The sequence below is a fragment of the Grammomys surdaster genome, unplaced genomic scaffold, assembly GCF_004785775.1.
Source record: "Grammomys surdaster isolate TR1022 unplaced genomic scaffold, NIH_TR_1.0 136, whole genome shotgun sequence".
Classification (NCBI taxonomy): Eukaryota; Metazoa; Chordata; class Mammalia; order Rodentia; family Muridae; genus Grammomys; species Grammomys surdaster.
Window position 1 is genome coordinate 14,357,259 of NW_021604594.1, and position 24,136 is coordinate 14,381,394.

General features: G+C 43.5%; 1 protein-coding gene across 1 annotated transcript in view; it reads right to left on the reverse strand.

Annotated features, from left to right (window-relative positions):
• Window positions 1-22,424, reverse strand: part of Myo3b (myosin IIIB) — a 335,931-nt gene extending 313,507 nt beyond the window's left edge. Inside the window, exons 1-5 of the mRNA XM_028763039.1 lie at window positions 22,248-22,424; window positions 20,834-20,968; window positions 11,848-11,952; window positions 11,555-11,654; window positions 8,535-8,611 (exon numbers count right to left, since the gene is read on the reverse strand). Coding sequence (XP_028618872.1) covers window positions 8,535-8,611; window positions 11,555-11,654; window positions 11,848-11,952; window positions 20,834-20,968; window positions 22,248-22,397 — 567 coding nt within the window. The 5' untranslated portion in view covers window positions 22,398-22,424. The remainder of the gene's footprint in view (window positions 1-8,534; window positions 8,612-11,554; window positions 11,655-11,847; window positions 11,953-20,833; window positions 20,969-22,247) is intronic.
• Window positions 22,425-24,136: the final 1,712 nt, after the last annotated feature.

Sequence of the window (24,136 nt, forward strand, 5' to 3'; positions counted from 1 at the left end):
CTGCTCTGAGTGCAGTGGCTCCTGGATGACTCAGGATTCAGTTTCTCCACAGGACGGGAGCAGACCGACTCTGTGTCTGCTCCAGCCCGGAGGACCAGGCAGGGGCAGAAGGCCCACTATGCTATTTTATCTTTGTAGGTAGTTTCATTTCCCTCCTCATTTTACCTTTTTAAAAATCAATTTATTCCTCCTATATTGCATCCTGACTGCAGTTTCCCCTCCTCCTCTCCTCCCAGTCCCCCTCCCGAAACACCCACTCCTCCTCCATTTCCCTTCAGAAATAAGCAGGCCTCCTAGAGATATCAACCAAACAGGGCATATCAAGTTGCAATAAGATTAGGCACCTCCCCTCTCATATCAAGGCTGGACGAGGCAACTCAGTAGGAGGACATGGGCCCCAAAAGCAGGAAGAAGCATCAGAAACAGCCCCCACTCCCACCCCCTCTGTTAGAAAATCCACAAAATCCCTGCAATACACAACTGTAACATCATTTTTCTTTTTCTCTTCTCCCAATTTTCTGGTCAAAAATATTCAGTAAGTCAGTCTGGGCTGAGGGGAATTAATGAATACAGTGTTCCTCAAGTATGAGGGTCTGAGCTTGGATCCCCGGCACCCAAGTAAAAGTTTGGTGTAGTGGGGAGTGCCTATGTCACAGCACTGGGGGCTGATACCTGGGGTTAATGCCTTCAGAAATAGCTGAAACAATCACCCAGGTTCAGTGAAAGGCCTGTTGTGAAAATCTAAAATGGAGAACAATAAAAGAAGATTGATGTCTGTCCTCCACACATGAGTACACACAGACACACGCACACACAAGAACAAGTACATGCACATGCAAAAACACACACAAGCACACACATACAAGCACATGCACACACACAAGCACACATACACACACAAATATACACACATACACACATGCACATTCACACTAATCTTCAACAACTTTTCTGACATCAGTGGTAACATGAGAAAGCTCCCAGTGTGTGTGTGTGTTTTAACTTTTTATCTAAACTAAAGCCATATCAAAATTTTTTTATTCTCTTAAAGTACTGCATTTCTCCAGATTCTTCTTTTGGGTTTAATTACTAGTGTTTAGTGATGTGTTGAAATATTACATTTTCTTCAACACACTAGAGTGAGTCTCTTACATCTGAGTCTGGTAATTGGAGCCATGTGTCATAAAGGACAGGCGTCCAGGCACCATATTGTCCTAGTAGATAGCACAGGGAGGTATCTCTGCTACTTGTTATATGAATCTAGCAGTATAATAACAGGTAGCCACTAGCCAAGGACACTGGCCACACACATATTGCCTCTGTTAAAGGACTGACGTCACCTCTGGGATTAGCGCCTTCAGGAATAGCCCCTGTAACCAGTGTGTGGTGCTGGGGATGAACTTCAGAGCCTGCGTGTACTAGGCGAGCAAGCCCTCTGGGCTGCGGCCCCAGCCTGGCATATATTTCTTTGCTTAGTTCTTGGAACCCACATAAAGGCAGAAGGAGAGAACTAACTCCACAAAGCTGTCTTCTGATTGTCACATGTGCACTGTGACAAATGCACCCCTACAAACAACAACAACAACGATGATGATGATATGAAAATATTTTAAAGTTCCCCCAAACTGAAGTCTCTTTGGATAGCTGTTGCATTCATAAATTATGTTATAGTACCATGACTTAATGGATAAACTCTTTATTTAGAAAGTTGGTTTCTGTATTGCTCATTTTAAGTTGACACCAAGAAGGGTACTTCTTAATGAGAATACTAATCAAGATACGCATTTTATCGAGAGCAGCAGTGCTCACAATTAAACAATTTCTTTTTTCTTTTTTCAGGATTTATTTATTTTTATGCGCATTAGTGTTTTGCCTACATGTGTGTCTATATAGGGACATCAGATCCCCTAGAACTGGAGTTTCAGACAGTTGTGAGCTGTCATGTGTTTGCTGGGAATTGAACCCAGGTCCTCTGGAAAAGCAGCCAGTGCTCTTTATTACAAGCCATCTCTCCAGCCCCAACAGTTTCTGTAGGGTTAAGGAGGAGGACTTTAGGGCCTGGGGTGGCTCTGATAATAAAGGGCTTGTTGTGAAAGCATGAGAACCTGAGTTCAAATTCCAGCACCCAGCATGTAAGAAAGCAGCAAGGTGGTGTGTGTTTGTAACCTTAAAACTAGGAGAGCAGAAATAGGCACATCCTTGGATTTCACCAAACAGCTGGTCTATCCAAACTGATGTGCTCCGGGCTCAGTGAGAGACTGTCTCAAAAACTAAGGTAGAGGAATGACTGAGGAAGACCCTCACCCAACTTCAAGCTCTGACCCCTACATGTATGCACACACATGTATATGAACACACACACATGCACACATACACAAGTGCACACACACAGCTGCACATGCACATGTGCACTCACACATATGCACATACAAATATATGTGATGATGCTGAAGAGTTTGGAACTAAATATCTCAGCTCCAATTCTAACTGTCCAAGGACCAAGAATGGTTACTTCCTGTGACGTTATTTATCTCCCCAGCAAGAAACAGAGTAGAAACAGCCCCACTTCCCTTGGTGGGTTCCTGGAATCCTAAACCAAATAATACACATAAAAAGCACTCAGTGCCTCATATGTAGCATGAAGCACTTTTTTGGGAAACGAACTCACTAGCAGGAGCTTAGGGAATATAAATGGTAATAGTGGCAAAAAAAAATCTTTCAGAATGTAATGTTTTGTGGCTTTTTCAACCCTCCAACAGAAAATATCTCATTTCTCATTTCTATTCCTGGCAAGGCCAAAAGAAATAGCATTGTCATATCATTTAGCTAGAAATGGCATAATTAATGAAGTCAAGAGTGGTTGCAAAAAGCTTGCGCTATTTCTGCATTGGTGTAAGATGGTTGTCATGGCAACCGTTCCCGTCAAGGACCCTGGGCAGGGCAGAGAGCATCGTCTCAGCACATCTGTTTCTCCACTCTGCTGATTAGCTCTTGTTTGCAACAACAAGCAGATGGAAGTAAAAAAGGGGGGATTTTTTTTTCCAGAAAAGAAGCAAACGTTTATTTTATCCACGAATCTGTTTTCTAATACAGAAACTGGGTGCTAGCTGCTTTGGAAGGATGCCGAGTATACCAGGTCCTGGCCACACGGGATGCTTCTCAATGGAGAGAATTGCAACATGAAATCGGGCTGTACATTGCAGGTGGCATCTTTTTAAATGATGGGTCTCAAACTCCAATTTCAGAGTATCCTTCCGCCATACTTTTGTGTCTTGTTGGATGAGTGTTTCGTTTACCAGGAGTGCATCTCCCATACACAGCATTTCCTACGAACTCCCTTAAAACCAAGCAAGCATGAGAATTATCTCCATGCCTTGATCATTTATAAAATGGGGTTTGCACTCTCATACTGCCTGGAAACCCAAATTGCTTCAGGACCTACTAGAAAAGCAGACTGGGACGAAGCATCTCCTTCCTACACTTCTCCAAGCTTCGCTTTTCTCAGTAGTGAGATGGAAAATAATATCCACCTTTGAGAATGAAGTAGAAGTACATAATAAAAAAGGCACCTATCCGAGTCATGGTGTGAGAGTCAGTCTCAGTGAGTGAAGGTTTCCTTCCTGATGGACTCATGCTTAGCAAGTTCCATATCCCAAAAATTCAACACTCAGATGGCATGTGGCAGTGGCTATAGAAGACCTGCCTGTGCTGACCTGAAGCTCCCACCTTACCAAGGCTTTGCCCCTGTAGTTGGTTAAGAGACTGAGGATGTCCTGGGAAGAGGCAAGGTGTCTCTGTGGCTGAGGAAAACTCAAGAGCTCTGGGTAGCAGGCAAGTAGCACTCAGAATGGAGATATGTTAATATTTAATAGCTGCACACACCAGCTAAGCATAAGGTGTCACTTCAGCACAATCTACAGAGACACTCAATGAAAACATTAATGACAATGTGCATTCTTTTTCCTGGACTGATATCATTTCTAACAAAACATACACAGGCATGTGCACAGGGACATGCACACACACATACACACACACACACACACGCACACACACACATACACACAGAGACATGCACACATTCACACTCTCACACTTTCTCTCTCTCTCTCTCTCTCTCTCTCTCTCTCTCTCTCTCTCTCTCTCTCACACACACACACACACACACACACACACAGTATCTGAGGTCTTCTGATTTTAGCCTGTATGTGCAGCACTATTTCTTTTTAGTATTAAACACAAACATCTATCTATTGTCTCTTTCCACTGCCTCTTGTTAATTCTGTTTAGTTTTCCCCAACATGTGATGGAAGTTTTGGTAGATTGTCAACTACCCTCACCCCTTGCTAACACAAAGTAGGCTCTGTCCCTTTCTGTCACTCCAGGAAATTATCAAGTGTTTGATGGACATAAATATGGGCTGAAGGATACTAACGTAGATACTAGCAAGGATTATACTGGAAGTCTTTTAGTTCACTGAATCACGAAAGATAGATTCCAGCCACCCCTGCTCATCTACCCATCCTGTGTCCCTGGGTACTTGGCCAGGCCAAGTATTGGGTTCCTCAGAACACTTACACAGTCATACTAACAGGCATCTCACAGATGAGCCTGGGTATTTATAAAATAACATATACAAACACTCTATGCAAATGTAAGGTGCTGTCATTCATATTATAGATTAAGATAAACCAACCATCAGGAAGCAGTATCTTCCCTGTGGTCACAGAATCCTACTTATGTATTCAGTTCATGAGAATTTGTACTGACCTTGATGATCAGATCATCCCTTTCACTATGTCTGGCAATTTATTTGCCCAGCAGTATTATCTCAAAGTGTGAGCACGTTACAACCCTCCCTCTCACACATTGCTCAGCTGACAGCACTTTACCAGCGTTCTTCTTTGTCAGCAGTGCCTATACCGGACACTGAAGGGAAAAGACTGAAGATGTTGACTATAGCTTCTCACAGCCCGAATAAATTGTGAGTCTTGACAGCTCGTCAACATTTGATTGTGGTATGGTCACATTCTGTGAGCTACCTGGTTTGTAGGATAGCCTACTTGAATTAAATGCCACAGTTACTCACATTGGTGTCATCAAAATTGAAGGAAATAATGGTTTAATTTCTCAGAAATAAAATCAGATCAAGGGTCTTTTGTGGTATTTTAAAAATAAAGTCTAGGCCATCTGCAAGTTTGATTCCACTTGCCTTGTTAGGACAGGCGCTATTGTTGTATTTAATCTAAATCCACTTATTCATACAAACTGAAGGGAAAGCATATTACAATCAATATTGCATTCAGGCTTCACAGGAAGACAATGCTAATTTGAACCATTACTGATTGTACTTTTCAAAGACTGTATAAACACTTGCCTCGCTGAGCTCACGAGTGGGGCTCTGTTCCTGTGGGTATATATGAAGGGACACAGAGCAGAGTGAAGCTTGGCTGGGGAAAGCAATAGTCTATTTCAAAAATCAAGATGTGAGGATGACGGGGAAGATGTACAGAGGGTCAGGAAATTGAATGGAGGTGTGTAGCAGTGGGGGATGGGGAACTGGGGGTAGCCACTAGAAAGTCCCAGATGCCAGGAAAGCAAGAGGCTCCCAGGACCCAACAGGGATGACATTAGCTGAAATACCCAACAAAGTGGAGAGAGAACCTGTAGAGACCATATCCAGAGGTTAGGCATGGCCCCAGGTTGAGAGATGGGGCCACCCACTCATCTCAAAAATATTAATCCAGAATTGCTCCTGTATAAAGGAAATACAGGACAAAAAGTAGAGCAGAGACTGAAGGAAAGGCCATCCAGAGACTCCCCCACCTAGGGATCCATCTCATCTGTAGACACCAAACCCAGACACTATTGCTGATGCCAAGAAGCACTTGCTGACAGGTGCCTGGTATAGCTGTTCCCTGAGAAGCTCTGCCGAAGCCTGACCAATGTAGATATGGATGCTCACAGCTAACCATTAGACTGAGCAAGGGGATCCCAATGGAGGAGTTAGGGGAAGGACGGTAGAAGCTGAAGGGGTTTGCAACCCTATAGGAAGAACAACAATATCAGAGTTCCCAGGGACTAAACCACCAACCAAAGAGTACACATGGAGGGACCCATGGCTCCAGCTGCATATGTAGCAGAGGATGGCCTCATCTGGCATCAATAGGAGAACAGACCTTGGTACTGTGGAGACTGGATGCCCCAGTAGAGGGGAATGCTGGGCAGTGAGGTGGGAGCTCCCTCACAGAAGGGAGGATGGGATAGGGGGTTTGCTGAGGGGAAAAGGGGAAGGAGGATAACATTTGAAATGTAAAGAAATAAAATAACCAATTAAAAAAGAGAGGAAAAAATGTGAAGATGATACAGGCTAAAGACTGAAGGTCAGGACCCAGCACCGGTTTTACAAGAACCCTGCATGGGGCCATCAGAAACGTGCTCCCGAATGAGGCTCTCAAGACTCCACCTCTCGGACTCCCCACTTTTCAGTTCATTCACTGAAGTAGTGGGATGCAGGGTTGCCCAGCTGTAAAGGGAACCACACCCAGGCAACCTGGGAAACCGAAGCTCACATGGGCGATGTCACTTCCCGTCCTCATGCTTTACTTAACCCAACTGAAGTTGGGGAAGCCACAGACATCTAATAAATACACAAATCCAGGGCGCGGCTCTTTTCATCTTATCCCAAGAAGCAGTCTGCTGAGATTAGACCAGGGACGCCTTCTTCCGCAGAGCTGCGCAGCTTTGGTTAGCTTCCCTTTCAGGACACAGCACTTGAAATCGAAAGAGGAATTTGCCAGTCCAATAGCTTTGGCGCCTTCCTTGAGCTACAGGAAGTCCATTCATCTGATCCCTCTGGCTTCCTCACCAACGTTCATTCGTCCAGCAAATATTCATTGAGGACCAATCTGGGCCAGCATTGAGTGGAGAGTTTGGTGTTCAAGTTCCCACCAAAGCTTCAAGTCCTGGGAGTCCTGCCCCTCTCCCAGTGTGCAGAGGTGACTGTGGGCTGATAGCAGGCTGGGGTGTGAAGGATGCAGTGACAAGCTCCTACCCAGAGATAGTAAGTAGGAGCCTTCGTGTGGCTCTGGGATGTGGGAAGGAAATTTATTGCTCACTACTGTTGGAGAATGAAAAAGTGAGGTAAGGGAAAGAAATTGAAAATGAACTTAGACAGATATAAAATGTGATGGGAGGGCTCTGCTCACCGTCCAAAGGAACTACGAGCATCCACCCCTTCGGGGTTCACCAGGTCCTTACGAATGTGTATTTCTTCATTTTAACGTCAGTGATTGCACTGCCACAGACGCAAACATCACCTGCCGTACAGTTTTAGTACCCACGTCATTTGCTGTGAAACCATGCCCAGCTCACAGAAAGCAACAGTTAGAAGCCAGAGGAGGTACTGTCCGAAAAGAGAGGTCGTGTGGACTGAAGGCAGCCTTGTGGCAGTGGGTAGGGATCAGGTCAACACGTGGTATGTGGTACACCAGACTCACAGAACCAACACTCGAGTGCTGAGACATAACCGCATGGCAAAACACAACTAACGCACAAAACAGTAGCCTGTCTCATTAAACGGCTGATTTGCAGGTCACTGGCTTTTTTTTTTTTAAACGGGTCTATAAATATGTGACAAGAAGTTTAGATCTAGTACCATACTATTTAAGAAACATTTACATCAAGTAAATAATGTAATCTGTCAGCTTTTGCTTTCTGTTTAAAGTGGGTCTATTACCCAAATAAAAAATGGAAGGCCATATATGGTAGGGAACGTTGAAGAAAATTGCATAGAGACTGGTATGAGCAGAGGCTCGGGCCGTTATACAGAAGACTGACCATGCATACAGAGTGGAGATGGAAAGCCGTCTAAGGGAGGCTTGTGTCCTCTGATTTAAAGAATCCATTTGCTTTCTCCCAGAGAGCTGCTTTCAGGTGAAGGTCAGGGTGCTGGGAAATGCTGACCAGACAAGCCAGCTGCACGGGTGACTCACACACAGCTTACCCAGCTGGAAAACTCCCTGACTTCTGCACGCCTCATCTCTGTATTGAGGCCAGAACTAAATTAGGACCAAATCCTTTTCTATTGCAGAACACTAACAACGTACACAGGAGAAGTTGCTATGTACATGGTTGGAACAGCTAGAGAAACTGCATGCAGCTCTGTAGGCTGCTTGGAGCTAAAATGAGGATCACCACCATGTTATAGGTTGTAGGCTGTTTATCTAGGAAAGGTAGCTGTTGCTAATGTAGTTGGATGGACTTGCCAACTCATGCTCCTGGAAGAAGACTGCCTCTCCCAGTGGGTCACCTTTTCCTAAGGGCATGAAGATACACTGTGGGCTGGCTGTGACTTAGTCCTGATTCTCTGAGATTATGTCTTATCAATATCCCTCACCAACGAGGATTTTAGAGTTCTATAAGGATAAAGAATTTTTCTCCCTGAAAACTGGAGAGAGCATATGTCTTGCCGGTAAAAAGACACAACATCAAGACACTGCGCAAGTGCAAAGAACTAGATATTTCCTGCTTACCTCGGGAGCCATCCAGAATGGGGTCCCAACTGATGTGTTTCTCCGCAGCCGCGTGCTTGTAAGTTGAGCAGAGACACCTACGGGAAAAAGGTGTCAGAATTTACCAGTGAGCATGAAATGCTAAATAGAGGTTGGCAATGTTTTCTGTATAAGTTCCGATAGTAGCTACTTTAGGTGTCATGGTCCCTGTCACAATTACTAACTGCTGCCATAGCGCTAAAGCAATCACAGAAAATGTATCAATGAATGAGTGTGTCCATACCTAAAAAATAACCTTTCATTTATGGATGCTGAAGTCTGAATCAAGTATACTTTTCACATATCATAATATATTCTTTTGAGGTTTTAATAGTCATTAAAAAATATAAAAATTAGACAAGCATGGTAGCACATGTCTGCTATCTCTGCATTTGGGATCCTGCTGAAGCAGGAGAATCAAGATTTAAAGTCCAGCCTTGGCTACATAGTGAGTTTGAGGCCAGTCTGAGCTACAACAACATCTGGGCTACAATGACATAATTCTTAGGTCATGAGATACATAAAAACAGAAGGTGGGTCATATCTGTCCCATGAGCAATACATTGCTAACCTCTGGATGGAATTTTGATCATTCTATCAAAATCATTAGAATTTCTGTTTCCTAATGAATATTCTTATCCGTGTAAATGGAAATTTGGAATATAAAGAAAAACATCAACAACTATGATCAACCCAAAATATCTTCCTATTTTGCTTCTCAATTATTTCAGATGATTTCTTTAATAAGGCTTCATTTTATGGAGGAGGAAGATTGGCAAGCATTATCTATAATAGAGCATCAGTGTATACACAAAAAGATTTCCATGCCTTATCTAGCCTACAAGACTAGAAACTTGGCAAGAAAGCATTGCTTCTGAAATGGAAAAAGAAATTGACAGCGTTATTATCTAAGGCTCAGTGTTGAGGACCTGAATTTCAATATTATTCCACTGTCCTCCAATGACCTCTCTTCTTTGTACCGTCAAATAAAGTAGAAGTAAAAGTAGGCTGGATGAAAGGTTCAGAGGCTCACTCGCCTTCCAGTTCAACAACGCCCTTTCACTAACAATGTGTCTGCCACATCTTTCAGCTTCAGTTTCTCAATCTTCAAACTAGGGAAAAATGGTAACAGTCATGTCTAATGTATAGGTTCTTCTGAGACCAAATCTGAGGATAATCATGTCATGTACTTTAGAAATGTAATGTATTTTTTTATACTAAGCAATAGTCTATCACAGCCCTATAGAAAATGAGGAATTTTTGTCATTATTGCAACTGAAAACAAGAACTCAGGTCTTAATACAGTATGCTGCTTAGCTATGGACACACCCTAGAGACTTTAGGGCCTGTGCGATGTGCAGAGAATCACAGGCTGGTTCCTGGGTTGGCCATTTGCATTCTCTTTTGTAGAGATCCAGGAAGGGCTTCTGCCCCACAGGCCCTACACTTGAGACATGGACTTTGCTGCATTGTCCTGACTGGTCTCAAACTCCTAGACTCAAGTGAGTCTCCCAGCTCAGCTTTCCAAGTAGCTACAGGTCACAGTGCCATAGATAATCCCCACTTTACCAAGTCCCCCATAACAATATAGTAAACAAACCATTACACCTTTCTGGTTTTAGTTTCTAGAAATTTCTCTTACAGCAACTGGATGTTCAAGAACTTTTTACTGGAAAGATTAAGAACATTTTCTCTCTCGAAGCTTGCAAACCTGATACCTGGATAAATTGGTTTTAAGTCCTACCCTTTCCCTTCTAGGCTATGTCCCTTCTGGCATATTAAATACTCAGGGCCATGTGGAAAATACATTGCTACTGCCACACATTACCACAGTTCTGTCATTCTTCCTATTGACAGAGGAGCACAGCCTTAGATAACCGACTCACTTTATCCTTTTTCTTGGTGAGCCTCTTAAAACACACTGACCAACACACCTAAAGCAACTTCATTTTAAAATTGATTTGTATCCTATGTGTAGCAATGTTTGGTCTATCTGTATGTATGTATGTATGTATGTATGTATGTATGTATGTATGTGTACCACATGCATGCAGGAGACCGAGTAGACCAGAGGAAAGTGTCATGTTCTTGGGAACCGAAGGTACAGACAGCTGTGAGCCTCCAGAAAGGTTCTGGGAGCAACAGATACTGAGCCATCTGTCCACTCCCAACTTCATTCATTCTTCAATAACTTCTTTTTCACAAATCATTTGCTGACACATTCATATACCAAATTATTTCTTATGAATAAAAAATGAATATTAAAACCCACCATCTTATTTTTACTCTGGTGATGTTGGGAACATTTAGAAGTGCTCTAAATGGTTTCTCATTATTTGTAACAATAACTCAGAGGTACTAACTAATCTTAAACTTATTTAGATGAATAAATCATTCTGTATGCCAAGAAAGAGAACTAAATGGTTTGTGGATTTAGGACTGTCAGAACAGAAGGTTGGGAGAAGAGGCCACATTCTCCGGCCTCAGGTAGTACTATCTGCATTTTCTGTTAATGTTTTCAGGTCAATCAGCCTCATGTGTTGAAGCAATAGTCAGAATTTTACATCTCTCAGGCCCAGAGGACCAGTTTACCTTCTGTGCACTGCAAATAAGTATGCCCAAGGCTAGAGAAAGTCATTTAAAAGACCAAACTGCTTTCTCTTTTCATATGCAAAAGAGAGATGAAAAATGTAAATGACAGACAATTGCCCTGAGGTGGGAGACTCTCACAGAAAGCAAAAAACAAACAAAACCAAAAATACCATTTTCTGTCAAGTTTGTCTTTTGCAATACTTTTATTTTCTATTTTTAATAAAATTGCTTTGAAAGCTGAAAATAATTAGCAGAGAGCATCTGGAAAGCCCCCTACTCTTGGGCCCATTTGGCTGGAAAGTTCTTGAGCTTATGGTGCAGCAGAGAGCCCCAGTCTTCAGAGATTGCAGTAAATTGTCCCCTTTGGCTAAAACTGCACACATCAAGAAAACAAATGACAGACCCATTACCAAAGTCAACGAGCTTAACTCCTCCTTCTGTCGTCAGAAGAATGTTATTCCCCTTCACATCTCGGTGGATGATTCGGTGATGGTGCAAATGCTGAAGGCCCTGCTTGGTGTCCCAGCACCATTGCAGGACAGAGAGAGAAAGAGAGAAAGCAGAGCTGTCAGCAAATGGACTCAACAGCCCTGATCAAAGCACACACTAATTATTCCATGCCAGGGTTTACTCTCACAGTTAACATGCAATGAGAAGCCAAGCAGTACACAAACCGTCCCCTCTACACTATAGACATTCTTACCAAGAGGGCTCCATACAGAATATAGGAGATCACAGCTTCATCCAGCCGCTTGCCACACCTCAGGAGACCCTTGACAAGCTCAGTGACAGAGCCCCCATTACACAGCTGGAGAGAAGGTGCAGGACAGAGAGGGGACCAGAAAACCCAAACAAAAAGAAAAGACAAATACATTTAGAAGAAAAAAATCTACTGATTACTGGACAATGTGTTAAATTTTCAGATCACAAAACTCCAGTCTAAAACAGTTTGCAAATTTCTATTAGCCAACCAAATCAGGTTCTTTGTATGTCTGTTCTTTGTTCAAAGTAATGATTTATGAGTAATGATTTATGCTGATACCAAAAGCTGACTTTTTAATTGCCAAGTTAAATATAAAAGCATAAGTTATTACTTAGAAATTTCAAAGAGAAAAAATGTATCTGTAACCATGGTAACTTACTGGATACTTTTCACTTTATGTGACTACTGTCTTTAAAAACAACATACATTTTGAGGATGAAAAAATTGAAGAGGCAAAATGAATACCCTTGATACACATGCCCAGGGGGTTCAGGGATAAACCATACTAATTGCAGAAGTCAGCGTTTGTTAGCTACAAGCCACCTTAAATCAAGGCATCTATGGGCAGCATGATATACACCCATGCGTTTTTCTGGGGAACAAACAGAGCTAACTTCAGATGCCAGCAGCTATCCTTGAGCTTATGTAAAAAACCTTGTTTAGAGACTTGGGCTCCCTGTGGTGCTTTATCTGAAATAAGAGTCAACTAGTGAGTTGGGGGGTGCTCCCCTGCCTGAGTGCACTGGCTTTCTTACATAATGAAACCCGAGGAAGCACAGATCAGCAGCTGTACTAAAAGAGACTGCAACACAGTAAGATCTATTCAACTCCAGTTATAAACAACTGCAGCATCTACTGAAGGATGAGCCTATGGATGAGCTATATGATTGGCAGATTCTTTCTTTTTAAAAATTTTTTATTGGATATTTTATTTATTTACAATACAGATGTCATCCCCTTCCCCCATTTTCCCTCCCTAGAACCCCCTATCCCATCCCCCCTCCTCCTTTATGCTTTTATACCATTTTAATTACATGTATGTATTAAGGTCAGTTCTAGGTTGAGGGTCTAGCAATACAATAGATGCAAATAGTCAAGGAACAAGCAAGACAATAAACACAAATAGTCAAAAAAAAAGCAAGGCATTAAACTGAATTATATGAACAGTCCCATAATCACTGTCTCGAAAGGCTTATCAGGATGACCAAAGTATCTGAGCCTACTTCCCTGTCCTAGTGCAAGGTCATTTTTATGTCTGAAGCCTACTTCTCTGTTCTAGCCTAAAATTTAGAATCCTATCTGAAATTACTTCTTTGTTCTAGCCTAATGCCCAATTCCTGCCTGAACCCTACTTCCTTGTCCTTGGACATGTCAGATTCTTGCAAAGCAGAATGTCATATGTCATTCCTATGTCAGCATAATGTCATATGTCTGCCAAGCAGCCCATTTCCTTGTCCTTGGCCCATGTCAGATTCTTGCAAAGCAGACCCAAAGGCTCTCCACCTCTCCCCCTTTTTTATTTCATTAACAAGACTGAGCTTTAGGTCGTTCTGACAAGAATGCCTTCCTTACCCATCATGGAATATGCATTATCAAAAGCAACCCACTTCTGTCTTAGGTTGGTAAGGCTTTGTGCAGAATCTTACCCATTCTTGGCTTGCCAGCCTGTTAATTTAATAACTCTGTCTGGGGTCTATTTTCAGGTTCAAGCCATGTACTTCGGCTGGATTGTCAGATTCTTGTACAGTACAATCAAACAGCTTGGAGTGAAATGTCGATGCTTTTAACATTCAAGTTGCTCATAAGTATGTGACTAAAACATTAATAGGAAATCAATAAATCCTTAAAATTAGTACAAAATTACTATCAGGAAATATTTTTGCTGAGATCCTCAAAGCAATGAAATGTTTAAAGACTATGATGACCCTTTGGGCTTGATACTATATTAAATGACCTTGAGGTCAGCAGCCTGCCAATGTCAAGTTCAAGTGGTCACTCAATCCCATTGGCTCTCAAATGTTGTACTCTAATATTCTATTTTTCTATAGTTTAGATGTGGAATGTTCTCCAAAGCTTATCCATAAAAAATTGCCTTCCAGGGTGGCACTATTAGGAGAGGCTAAGAGTCTTTTGGAAGAAGGGCCTTGTGGGATGTCTTAGGTCCTTGGGGTGTACTTCCCATCAAATGAGTGGTACGGACCACTAGATGAGCCGTTCATTCTACCCAAGTTCCATTGCCATCAGCACTCCTACCAGAGGCTCCAAACCACAGGTCTTACTAGCCATGTACTATAACCTCTGAAACTCTAAGCTAGCATTTTCTCTTTATAACTTAATTATGTCAGGTATTTGTCACAGTGATGAATGTCCAATGGCTCCAAATTCTTGGTTTCTAGCTGTGTGTTACAGGACCATGAAAGGATAAATAACATTCAGTGTTCATCTTTTTGCTCCCAGTGGTTGCAATTAGACTGTTTATCACCTGTCAATCCTAGGATGGTAGTCTCCAGCCTCAAAGGGCTCTTTGCCCAGAAATGAGCACATACATAACTTCATATGCACTGTGGAGAGAGGGTGTGTCCAGGGAGTAGGGTGAACTCTGTTGAGGGAGAATGAAAAGGGATAGTCTGATACATTTTTCCATTGTAGATAGAATTTCAGATGCAAGTCTGAAAGACAAATGAGTTTGGAGTAGGATGTGGAAGAACAACCGGAGCAAAGGAGCTGGAGATATCCTGTGCAAAGAAAGGGAACATGAAAGAATTCTAAGCACTTTGCTGCTCTTGGGCAAAGAGAGGTGGGAAGGGGGACAGAGAATGGGTATTATCGTTCTATTCTGTGTCTCATTCAATACTATGACTTCATGATGTAAGGATCACAAGTGGCTCTAGAGAAGCTTTAAGCAGGAGGTCTTCAGGTTTACATTCTGGAAAGATAATTTTGGCAGCAGATTGTCAGAAGAACCGAGGACAGCAGCATCAAACACAGGCTATTATCCATCAGAAATTTTGGAAGGGGCTGAAGAGATAGCTCAGTTTGGTGCCTTAGGCAAAGTTACTATTGCTGTGATGAAACTCCATGACCAAAGCAATTTGGGGAGCAAAGGGTTTGTTTGGCTTATGTTTCCATGTCACTGTTCATCACTGTAAGAAGCCAGGGCAGGAACTCTAACAGGGAAGGGATCTGGAGGCAAAGCTGATACAGAAGCCATGGAGGAATGCTGCTTACTGGATTGCTCCTCATGACTTGCTCAGCCTGCTTTCTTATAGAACCCAGGCTGACCAGCCCAGAGTTGGCACCACCCTTAATCAATGGGGCCCATCCCCCTACCAATAACTAATTAAGAAAATGTACTATAGGCATGTCTACAACCCAATCTTATAGAGGTCTTTTCTCAGCTAAGGCTCCTTCCCCTATGTTGACTCTAGCTTCTGTCAAGTTAGCATAAAACTAGCAAGCATAGTTGGTAAAGTTCTTGTCATGCAAGCATAAGAGCCTCGGTTCTAGTTGGCATCACCCACATTAAAAGCCAGGTGGCAGTGAGTGTCTGTGACCCCAGCATTGGGGAGATCAGAGGCAAGTGGATCCCGATAGCTTTCTGGTCATACAGTCTTCCTGAACTGGTGAGCTCTGGGTTCAGTAAGAGATCCTTTCTGAAAGAATAAGATGAAGAACTACTGAGAAATATATTGACCTCTAACTCCCAAACACAAGTGAACACACATGCACATATGCACACACATGAACTGAGGCTCAGATATATACCATATACACAAACAGCAGCAGCAACCAAGGGAGTTGGGGCCCAAAATCAAGTCATGAATTGCCTAGGAAATAGAATCCAAATGGGTTTCTCAACACCTCTATGTGGAAGGTGAAGACACAGTCGGTGGACACAAGAAGATGAAAGAAAGTACCTGGAAAGCTCTCTGCATCTCTGGATGCAAAGCGTCCATCAGGACTACTTCCCAGCTGGGTTCCCATCCCAGGAACACATATGCTTTGCCCTGTTGGAGGGAAATGCTGAAATCCTACCAAGAAGACATTCAAATGCTGGGTGTTGACCCAAGCTAATGCTATGCTAGAAATTTCCCCCTAAAGGCTCTTGGGAATTTCTTCCCTTCCCAACCAACTGTTTGACAAGGACATGTTCAGCATGTTTCATTAAAGGAGCAAATTTGGAAGCTTTCTTCATCACTTCAGAACTTAGGAAGGGATTAAAGGTAGCTATTTGTCAGCAGGATCAAAACTCAGCTGTGAATTTAGAAAAACAAAACCCAAAGAAGTCTTACTCAGCCTGTGCCTTTTGTTCAGTAAATGTCAGAGTTAAGAGCTGTCTAAATTTTCAGAGTTCACAGAAATGTAATTAAACTGTTCAGGATACCTCGAAGGAAGCTGTCCTGTGAAGCTGATAAGCCCACTAGCAAGGTTTCAAAAGGGCAGTCTGTGGGGTACATGAAAAGACTGTGGTAACTTAAGTGTGAAAGCTGTATACTGACAAGAGTAAATGTTCAGTGAAGTGGGCTGAGCCGTTTAAAAATAAAACAACAAGTTATATTCAAATGCATAAAATAAAACAATCCCCTTAGAGTTGTCAAAGGCATCTGAGTCTCCTGCCCCAGCCCTGAGGGTTGGCATGAAAGCCTGTCCTTCCCACACGCTCTGCCAGCCGTCAGATTCAAATATGGAGGTGTCTCTCCAGCCCACAGTTCCTCCCTATTCCCTCAGGAAACGAAGCAACCAGATGCACCTAGAATTTAATGAGCATTTTGCTGCAAACTAAGAAAAACAGAAAAATGTCATTTGCCTTCCTCGTCTCATTTTCAAAACATCATTGAATATTGACTCAATCACAGCGTGTGCATTTGTCAGGACAGTCATAACTTTGAGCAATAAAATGTTCCTTGCTCAGTTTTCCATTCACTTTCCCCTGTGTTATTAAGGAATGGTCCAGGCAACACAGTCGCCAGACCTCTGTTCTAGCCTCAGCTCCAACTGTCAAGCATCTCCTATACCGTGGTGTTGACTTGACTCAGTGAGGTGGCTGAATTAAGGGGAATTTCTCTGCAGTGCCTTGTGATTGGTCTTTCAAGGCTGTAAGGTTCTACAAAAGCATAAAGAGTCAAAAGATGGCATAGCATCGTGTCTGCCTCTTGGTAGCCCAAAGCAGCTCAGTTTTCCATTCAAGTTGGGACAGATCATCTTGATTTTGCTGAATATCAGATCAAGTTTCCAACTCGCAGCTACACAAATGAAAGCCATGTCCCTTGGGACCCAGGAGCTCCGTGTCCTACAGAGGGTGCTCAGTCCTTGAGAAGTGTTTTTACTGGAGGCTTCCAGCTCCCTTCTCAGTGGTGGTTGGCTACTCCAACCAGCTGTTTCTTAATTCTCTTGTACTAAACACAGATAAGATGAGCCTGCAGATGCTGCCTTGCCATTCAAAGTTCTTCCCTTGCCCTGTCAGAAGTTTGCTGTCTTCCTTGACTGTATTCTAGACTCTCTAGAGCTGTTACAGCATTCAGTGCTCAGGACAAATGTCATCCCACCAACTCCTCTTCCCCATCAGACCTTATCCTCAACTTGTATAAACTCAACTCATGCCACAGTATGTCAGTGGGTGAAGCTGGCTTGCTCTTTAACACTTCTGGTGACATTTGAGACTAGACTGGACTTCTAGGGCCCGAATAAAAGCAAGAGTTCACTAGAATATATGCTTTCCCAGCCTTCCCTCTCCCTCCCCCTCCTTTCCTTTCTTCTTCCTCTCTTTTGCTTTGGCTCTGAACTTACACTTTGATCTCTAGGCAGGGCAGGGGAAGAGATTATTTTTAAAGCCAATTATTTAAGTTAATTTAAAAGCAAAGATTTTTTTTTACTTTGATTTTTTTTCCTTTGCAGCCTTTTTCATGGTACTCTAAACGATTTTTCAAAAGTTAAGCATTTGGTTCATGCTGAAATGATTAGTCTCTACCTGTCAAGGTTTTTGTCCTAAAAGGAGAAAAAGAAAATGCACCTTAGTGCGCATTAGGTACAATTTCCAAAGGCTGTGCTGCTCTCAGAGGTCTAGTTTCTTATCATGTCTTATTCGGGTAAGAGAAAATGGGACTTATGGATTTCTTTTTTTAATGTAATACTTACTTAAAACAAATGTACACTGCCCAACACACCATGGAGTGTATTCTCTTCATGCCTTCTTAATGCAGTAGGTGTCTACCATGAAGGGAGTTTTGTTTGCTTTTGACTAACAAATTGGTAATGAATTTCAAAGCTGACATTTTTATTTGCTTTTGTTTTCAGAGCCATGATGATTTGAGGAGCTTATTAATAACCTTTTCCTACCCTCTAAAATTACTCCATGAAACAGCTCCTCTCTGGCTCTCTCACCGCATCCAGCAGGCAAAGAGCAAAGGCAATATAAATTTAATCTCAGTGTAACGGACAAGGAGAACAACACTAAACACATCATAATTATAGTGATTGTGTTGCAAGTCTTGCAAGGCAGACCTTTAGAAGCCACTGGCAGAGCAGAACTGTGGGGGTACACCACAGCCTGCCGTCATCCATCCTGTGAGTAGACAGGGATGCTACCATCCCAGTCAGTGTCCCCAAAGACCATGTGCTCACAGACTGACCACCAGCACGTGGTGCTATTGGGAGGCAGTGGCCCTTTTAGTGTGTAAGGCCCGGTGGGAGGAAGTTAAGTCACCCATGGGGATGCTGTAATGCTGGTCTCTCCTTTTGCTCTCTATTTTGTTGCCAAGTCACCATGAGGTGGACCATTTCCTCTTTGCCTGTGCCCATCATGCTGTATACTACCTCTTCACAGGCCCCAAAGCCAACTGGTCAGAGGATTGAAAACTCTCTAACCATGAGCCAAAGAGGCATTTCCTTTTTAAAGTTGGCTTACCTCAGGCATTTTGTTACAGTGATGGAAAGCTGACTGGCACACATAGTTCAAGTCTGCCATGGTCATGGGAGCGTGCCACTCCCCTCCCTGGCCCTCTGGCCATCTGTGGACTACCAAGAGACTGAAGTTAAAGGGAGCTGGGCACTTCTGCCCACTGTTAGTAGTCTATCCTTGTGTTTCTAGGAGACTTGTGGAGGCACTGGTCACATCCAGCTACCCAGCAGCCTGCTGTAGACAACCCATGCTGGGACACAGAAGGCAGCATCCCATGCTACCAGCTTTGGCAGAACCACCATCAAAATGATAAACGTCAGCATATTGCATGCTGAGGAATAAGTCACCCAGTGTCCCTTGAGTAGCCTCGTTACCTGTCCCTTGGTCAATGGGAAATAGCAAGAGAGTATTTGGCTGGAGAATATCAGCACAAGGCTCAGGTCTCAGTCTAGTTCCTCACTATTCACAGCTGTCTGGAGAGCACCTGAGGTGCTGTGTCTGCCATCTCACCTCATCAGGAAGAGCATCGGCTCATAAGCACCTTCGGCTCGAGCAGCTTCCTGCTAGCCTAACAGAGCACTGAGCAGATCCTTGACAAGCCGCAGAGAGTTCCTGAAAAGAATCAATTCCCTTTGTCTGAGCACAGAGATGTCTGGGGTGGGGTGAGATGTACAAAGAAGGGAATGAATAAAAGCGGGAGTCATTGGTCACTGCACTGCCATGATGAAGCTACAAGGAAGGACAGAGCTGTTACAGAGCTAAAGATGACGACGACCAGAGCCTCCAGACACAATGCCATTCCTGAACAAAGCATCAGTGTTGAAAAGCTTGGCGGCAAGATAAAACCCTAACATTTTCAGGGCAGGGGTGAAGGGGAGGCAAGATGGTTAATGAAACCCAAAAGATGATGGGAGAATACATGGATGATTTAATGTGACAATTAATATCTCAAAGACGATTCATAAAAATCAAAACCCCCTGCATTGAGAGATAGTGTGAGGAAGACAGCTAATATGACAGAAATACTGAGACTACCTTCCTCCCACGGTTGCCATGGCAACAAATACATACTGTGCCATTCTCAGACTTTCTCAGATTCAGGAAGACTGGGACAAGGTGTCTGCACATGTCCTTATGCCCCTGTCATCCCCCTGCATCATTCTGGTGACACAGGCAGGGAGGTATGAGCTGATTCAGAGGGGCTAGGTCCAAGACAAATCAGGGGGGTCTGATGAGAATAAAGCAAATGACCAGTCTGACTGTCCTTCTTATCTTCAGTCTCAATTTAGGGAACTTGGTCTTCTGCACCCAGATGACATTCATTCCCATTAATAAAGGAGAGAAAATGGGACAACTGTGTACACATTGTGTTCTCTTTATATCCCCTCTGTAGAGTAGATATTGCTGGGAGAATCTACTGTCTCCTCTTCCCAGGTACTTTTCACTAGGAACTGCCCCCTCCTCTGTAGAAGAGTGACTTCCTGGTGGGGGCAGAGATACCAATGAGAACAACAGTGAACAGGCTCCCGGATATCCATTTCCCTAGAGAGATAGCTGAGGCCATGATCAGTGCTCCTTAACGTCTCCTTACCCCAATGTCTCCCTCACTTCTCTCTCAGCTAATCTCTTGCAAGGACTCCAATAACCTTCTACACATAACTCTCAGACTTGGTTTTCAGCAGCCCACACACATGAATAGGCAAATAATGACGCAGGCCAACAGCATCATGGGCAGAGTTCAGAAAGGGACTGTCCTAAGTTGGAACATGAGCTCTGTGACGTGTTTCCAGTTTATAGAACAAAATAACATTTTTCCAGTTGGATTCTTAGGTAGACTCTGTGGTAGAAGAAAGGAGGATTACATTTTTTTCTGAAGCATAGAAACAAGAAACCCGATTCACACCTTGCTGTAAGCACTGCAGTGTTTCACGTCTCTTCAGGTATCCGGCACTCAGGAGGAATGAACTCCTCCAACCTGCACCTGCAAACGCTCTTTCAACCCACAGCTCCCCGACAGGAGCCTCTTACCTCCAGAACCAGCCACAACTGTCCTCCCACACAGTGATCGGCTTTGTAAAACATCCCATAAAACTTTACAACGTTGGGATGGCTGGGGAGAAACTGCAGGATGTTGTACTCGGCCTCGATCTCCTCATCCATGTCCTAAACAGAGTTTAGAAAATATACGTCTGATTAAGTGTAGTGTGTGAGAAAAGGTACAAATGGAACAATGTGCTCAAGCCACCAGTTACTAAAGCATGCTGGGTATGAGTCTGAGATTGTTTTGTTTTAAACACGATCTCACTGCGTAGCTCATGATGAGCTCATGATGAGCTCATGATGAGCTCATGATGACCTCATGATGACCTCATGATGAGCTCATGATGACCTCATGATGACCTCATGATGAGCTCATGATGAGCTCATGATGAGCTCATGATGACCTCATGATGACCTCATGATGAGCTCATGATGAGCTCATGATGAGCTCATGACCTCATGATGAGCTCATGATGATCTCTGACTCACAGTACATCCCATGATGACCTCCAACCCCAAATCCCCCAAGGCCTGCAACTTTCAAGGGCTTGAATTACAAGTGTGCACCACCACATTGGATTATACAATATATGAAAGCCTTCATCGTCACGTATTCAGAGCACCCAAGAGCAGCTCTTCTGATCCCAGTGTCAACCCTTGGCTATTGTAAGCAATGACATTCCTTTACAATAATTTTCTTTTAACTGCATTATTATAAATGTCTTTTTATTGAAAAATATCTGAATTTTCCTAGCTTGAAGGAGTCCACGTAAAATACAGCTTCACTGTGCAGACCAGCGCAGAGCTTGGTAATCTCAACGCTTTGAAATAAAATGTCACCTCGGATGATTGAATATCATGAGGCTGGTTCATTTTGTAACTCACAGAGAGAACAGGGAATGGAATACAGCATTCTTCCCAAGAGAATAATTTTTAAAAGCCCAAGGCATTAGAGCTTAAACAGCAAATAAAACAGACAAGAAACCAAAGTCTAAGGGAGTTTGGGGGTTTTGTTTTTTGTTTAGTTTCGTTTGGTTTGATTTTGGTTTTTCAAGATAAAGTTTCTCTAATGTAGCCCTGCTGATCCTGAAACTTGCTTTGTAGACCAGGCTAGCCTTGAACTCAGAGATCTGCCTGCCTCCACCGCCACCCCCACCCCTCACCTTCCCACCTCCCTCCTCTTTGTGTTGGGATTAAAGTTGTGTTCCACTATGCCTGGCAAGTCCAGGAATGTTTTAACTCCAAGTCAAGTCCTTTCCTTCAGAGGTGCTGACAAACCAGGATTCATTTTGAGATTTCCTGCCAATGTTCATGAAAATTATCACTAAAATCAGGAAAAGGAATCACAAGCCAGTTGTATCCAAAACACTAGCTGGTCATTACAACACTCTCTATAACTCACACTGACGGGGTCCAGAATCTTCACGGCAGCCAGACTCCCATCTCTCTTGTTGGCTACCTTGTAGACTTTGCCGTAAGTGCCTTTGCCAATAGTCTCTATAATCTCCCAGGTGTCCATGGGGTCTGGGAGAGATTCCAGTCCAAGCATCATGGGGTTATAGTGAAATAATCCGTATAGGTGTTTCCTGTCGAGAAATTGTATCATGAGCGGTGGATTGCTGGATTAAAGGTAATGGGTTTCTGAAACAGAGTGATTCCTTTTTAATCAGTAGCCTTGTTACTTCTTCTTTGGTTCCTCCTGTGTTTTCAGTGAAGGAAACGAATTCAAAGCATCCGTAAGAAATGGTAATAGAAGACAGAGTGGAGACATAGCAGGATTCTGATACATCCTAAAAACACAAATGTAAAAGATTATGTAGGCGCTGTGAGCAGAAGGGGAGGTGTCAGAAGGGAGGCGCTGGCCCTGTTTACTCAGCTGTAATTGCTTGATGAAGAGAGGTGGCTGCTGCCAGAGAAAGTAGCAGAAAGACCCCCAAGTCTAAGTGTTTGTCCCCACTTACAGTGACCCTGACCAAGATTCCCGATGATCCCTGGAAAGGAATCTGCACACTCAGTGTACAAGCTCAAAGGCGCACATACCAGATACTGCTCTGTGTACAGGACCCACAGTCTTAGAGCTCTTTAAGGAGGAGCCAAGCCGGTGCCCCATCAACACAGTGATGTGCAGGTCACTCCTAGGTGCTGACTGGAACTGCAGGCTCACTGCCTTGATTCAAGGACAAAGATTTGCAGAGTTTAATTTCAGTAAGGCAAAGTCCTTTTACTACAAAGTCCTGATGCTGTGAGAAAGCCCGTGCTGGGTCAGGTGACCTCAGGCTGAGAGGACAGTTTTAACCTAGGTGTGCTTCTAGACCCCGCAAAAAGGACCCAGGTTAACTGGCAGGAGCCGTGGCAGCAAATCCCCACCTCAAACTTCAGCCTTGTGAATATTCTAGTTTGCACTTCTAACTCTTTTCTAGATAATTCTCCCAAAGCAGGGAAAGCTCTGTGATTTGGCACAATAATGAACTGGTTTTCCTTTTGCCTCATTGAGAACATTTCAAAACTCTGAAAGCTGACCACAGTGACGCACTCCTATACTCAAGCCCTCAGGAGGATGAGGGAGAAGGTCCGCCATGATGAGTTCAATCCTGAGCTATGCAGTGAGTTCCAGGCCAGCTTCAGCACCTGTGTGTGTGTGTGTGTGTGTGTGTGTGTGTGTGTGTGTGTGTGTGTGTGTGCATATCACAGGTGTATCTGTAATAGTTGATTTTGATTTTGATGGTCAATTTGATAGGGTTTGGAAATATGTCTCTAGGGGGTAGATGTGATGGGGGTGGGGGTGGGGTGGCTGGTGCAAGAGTAAAGTTGAGATGTGTCCAAACCCTGAAAAATCTCATCTTGAGACCCAAAAGAATAAGGATGGCTCCCTCCTTGTTCCTGGCTTATGTGCCCCAGGGGCAGACTCCCACAAGCCTGGTGGCTAAATTACAAGTTTAACTTCTTCTCTCCCTAAAACATCAAGACAGGCAAGCACCTGGAATTCCTCCTCATGTAAATTGAAGCATCACCCTACTCACTCCCTGAGGTTTATATAGCCCTTAGTACTCCTGGAAAAAAAGAGAGCTGTATCACTGAAAACCACGGCTCAGAGAAGGCTTCTCCTCACTCCTTCCTGTCCTCCTCAGAGAAGGCTTCTTCCTCGCTCCCCACCTCCCATATCCCCCCCCAACTCAAGTTACTGCAAACCCGCCCAGCCGGGACCAGCTACCCTCCTTTTATTCCGGCCTGGTGTGCAACGGTACCCAAACACCCTGAAAGCAGAAGCTGAGCCGGCTGCATCTAGGTGTA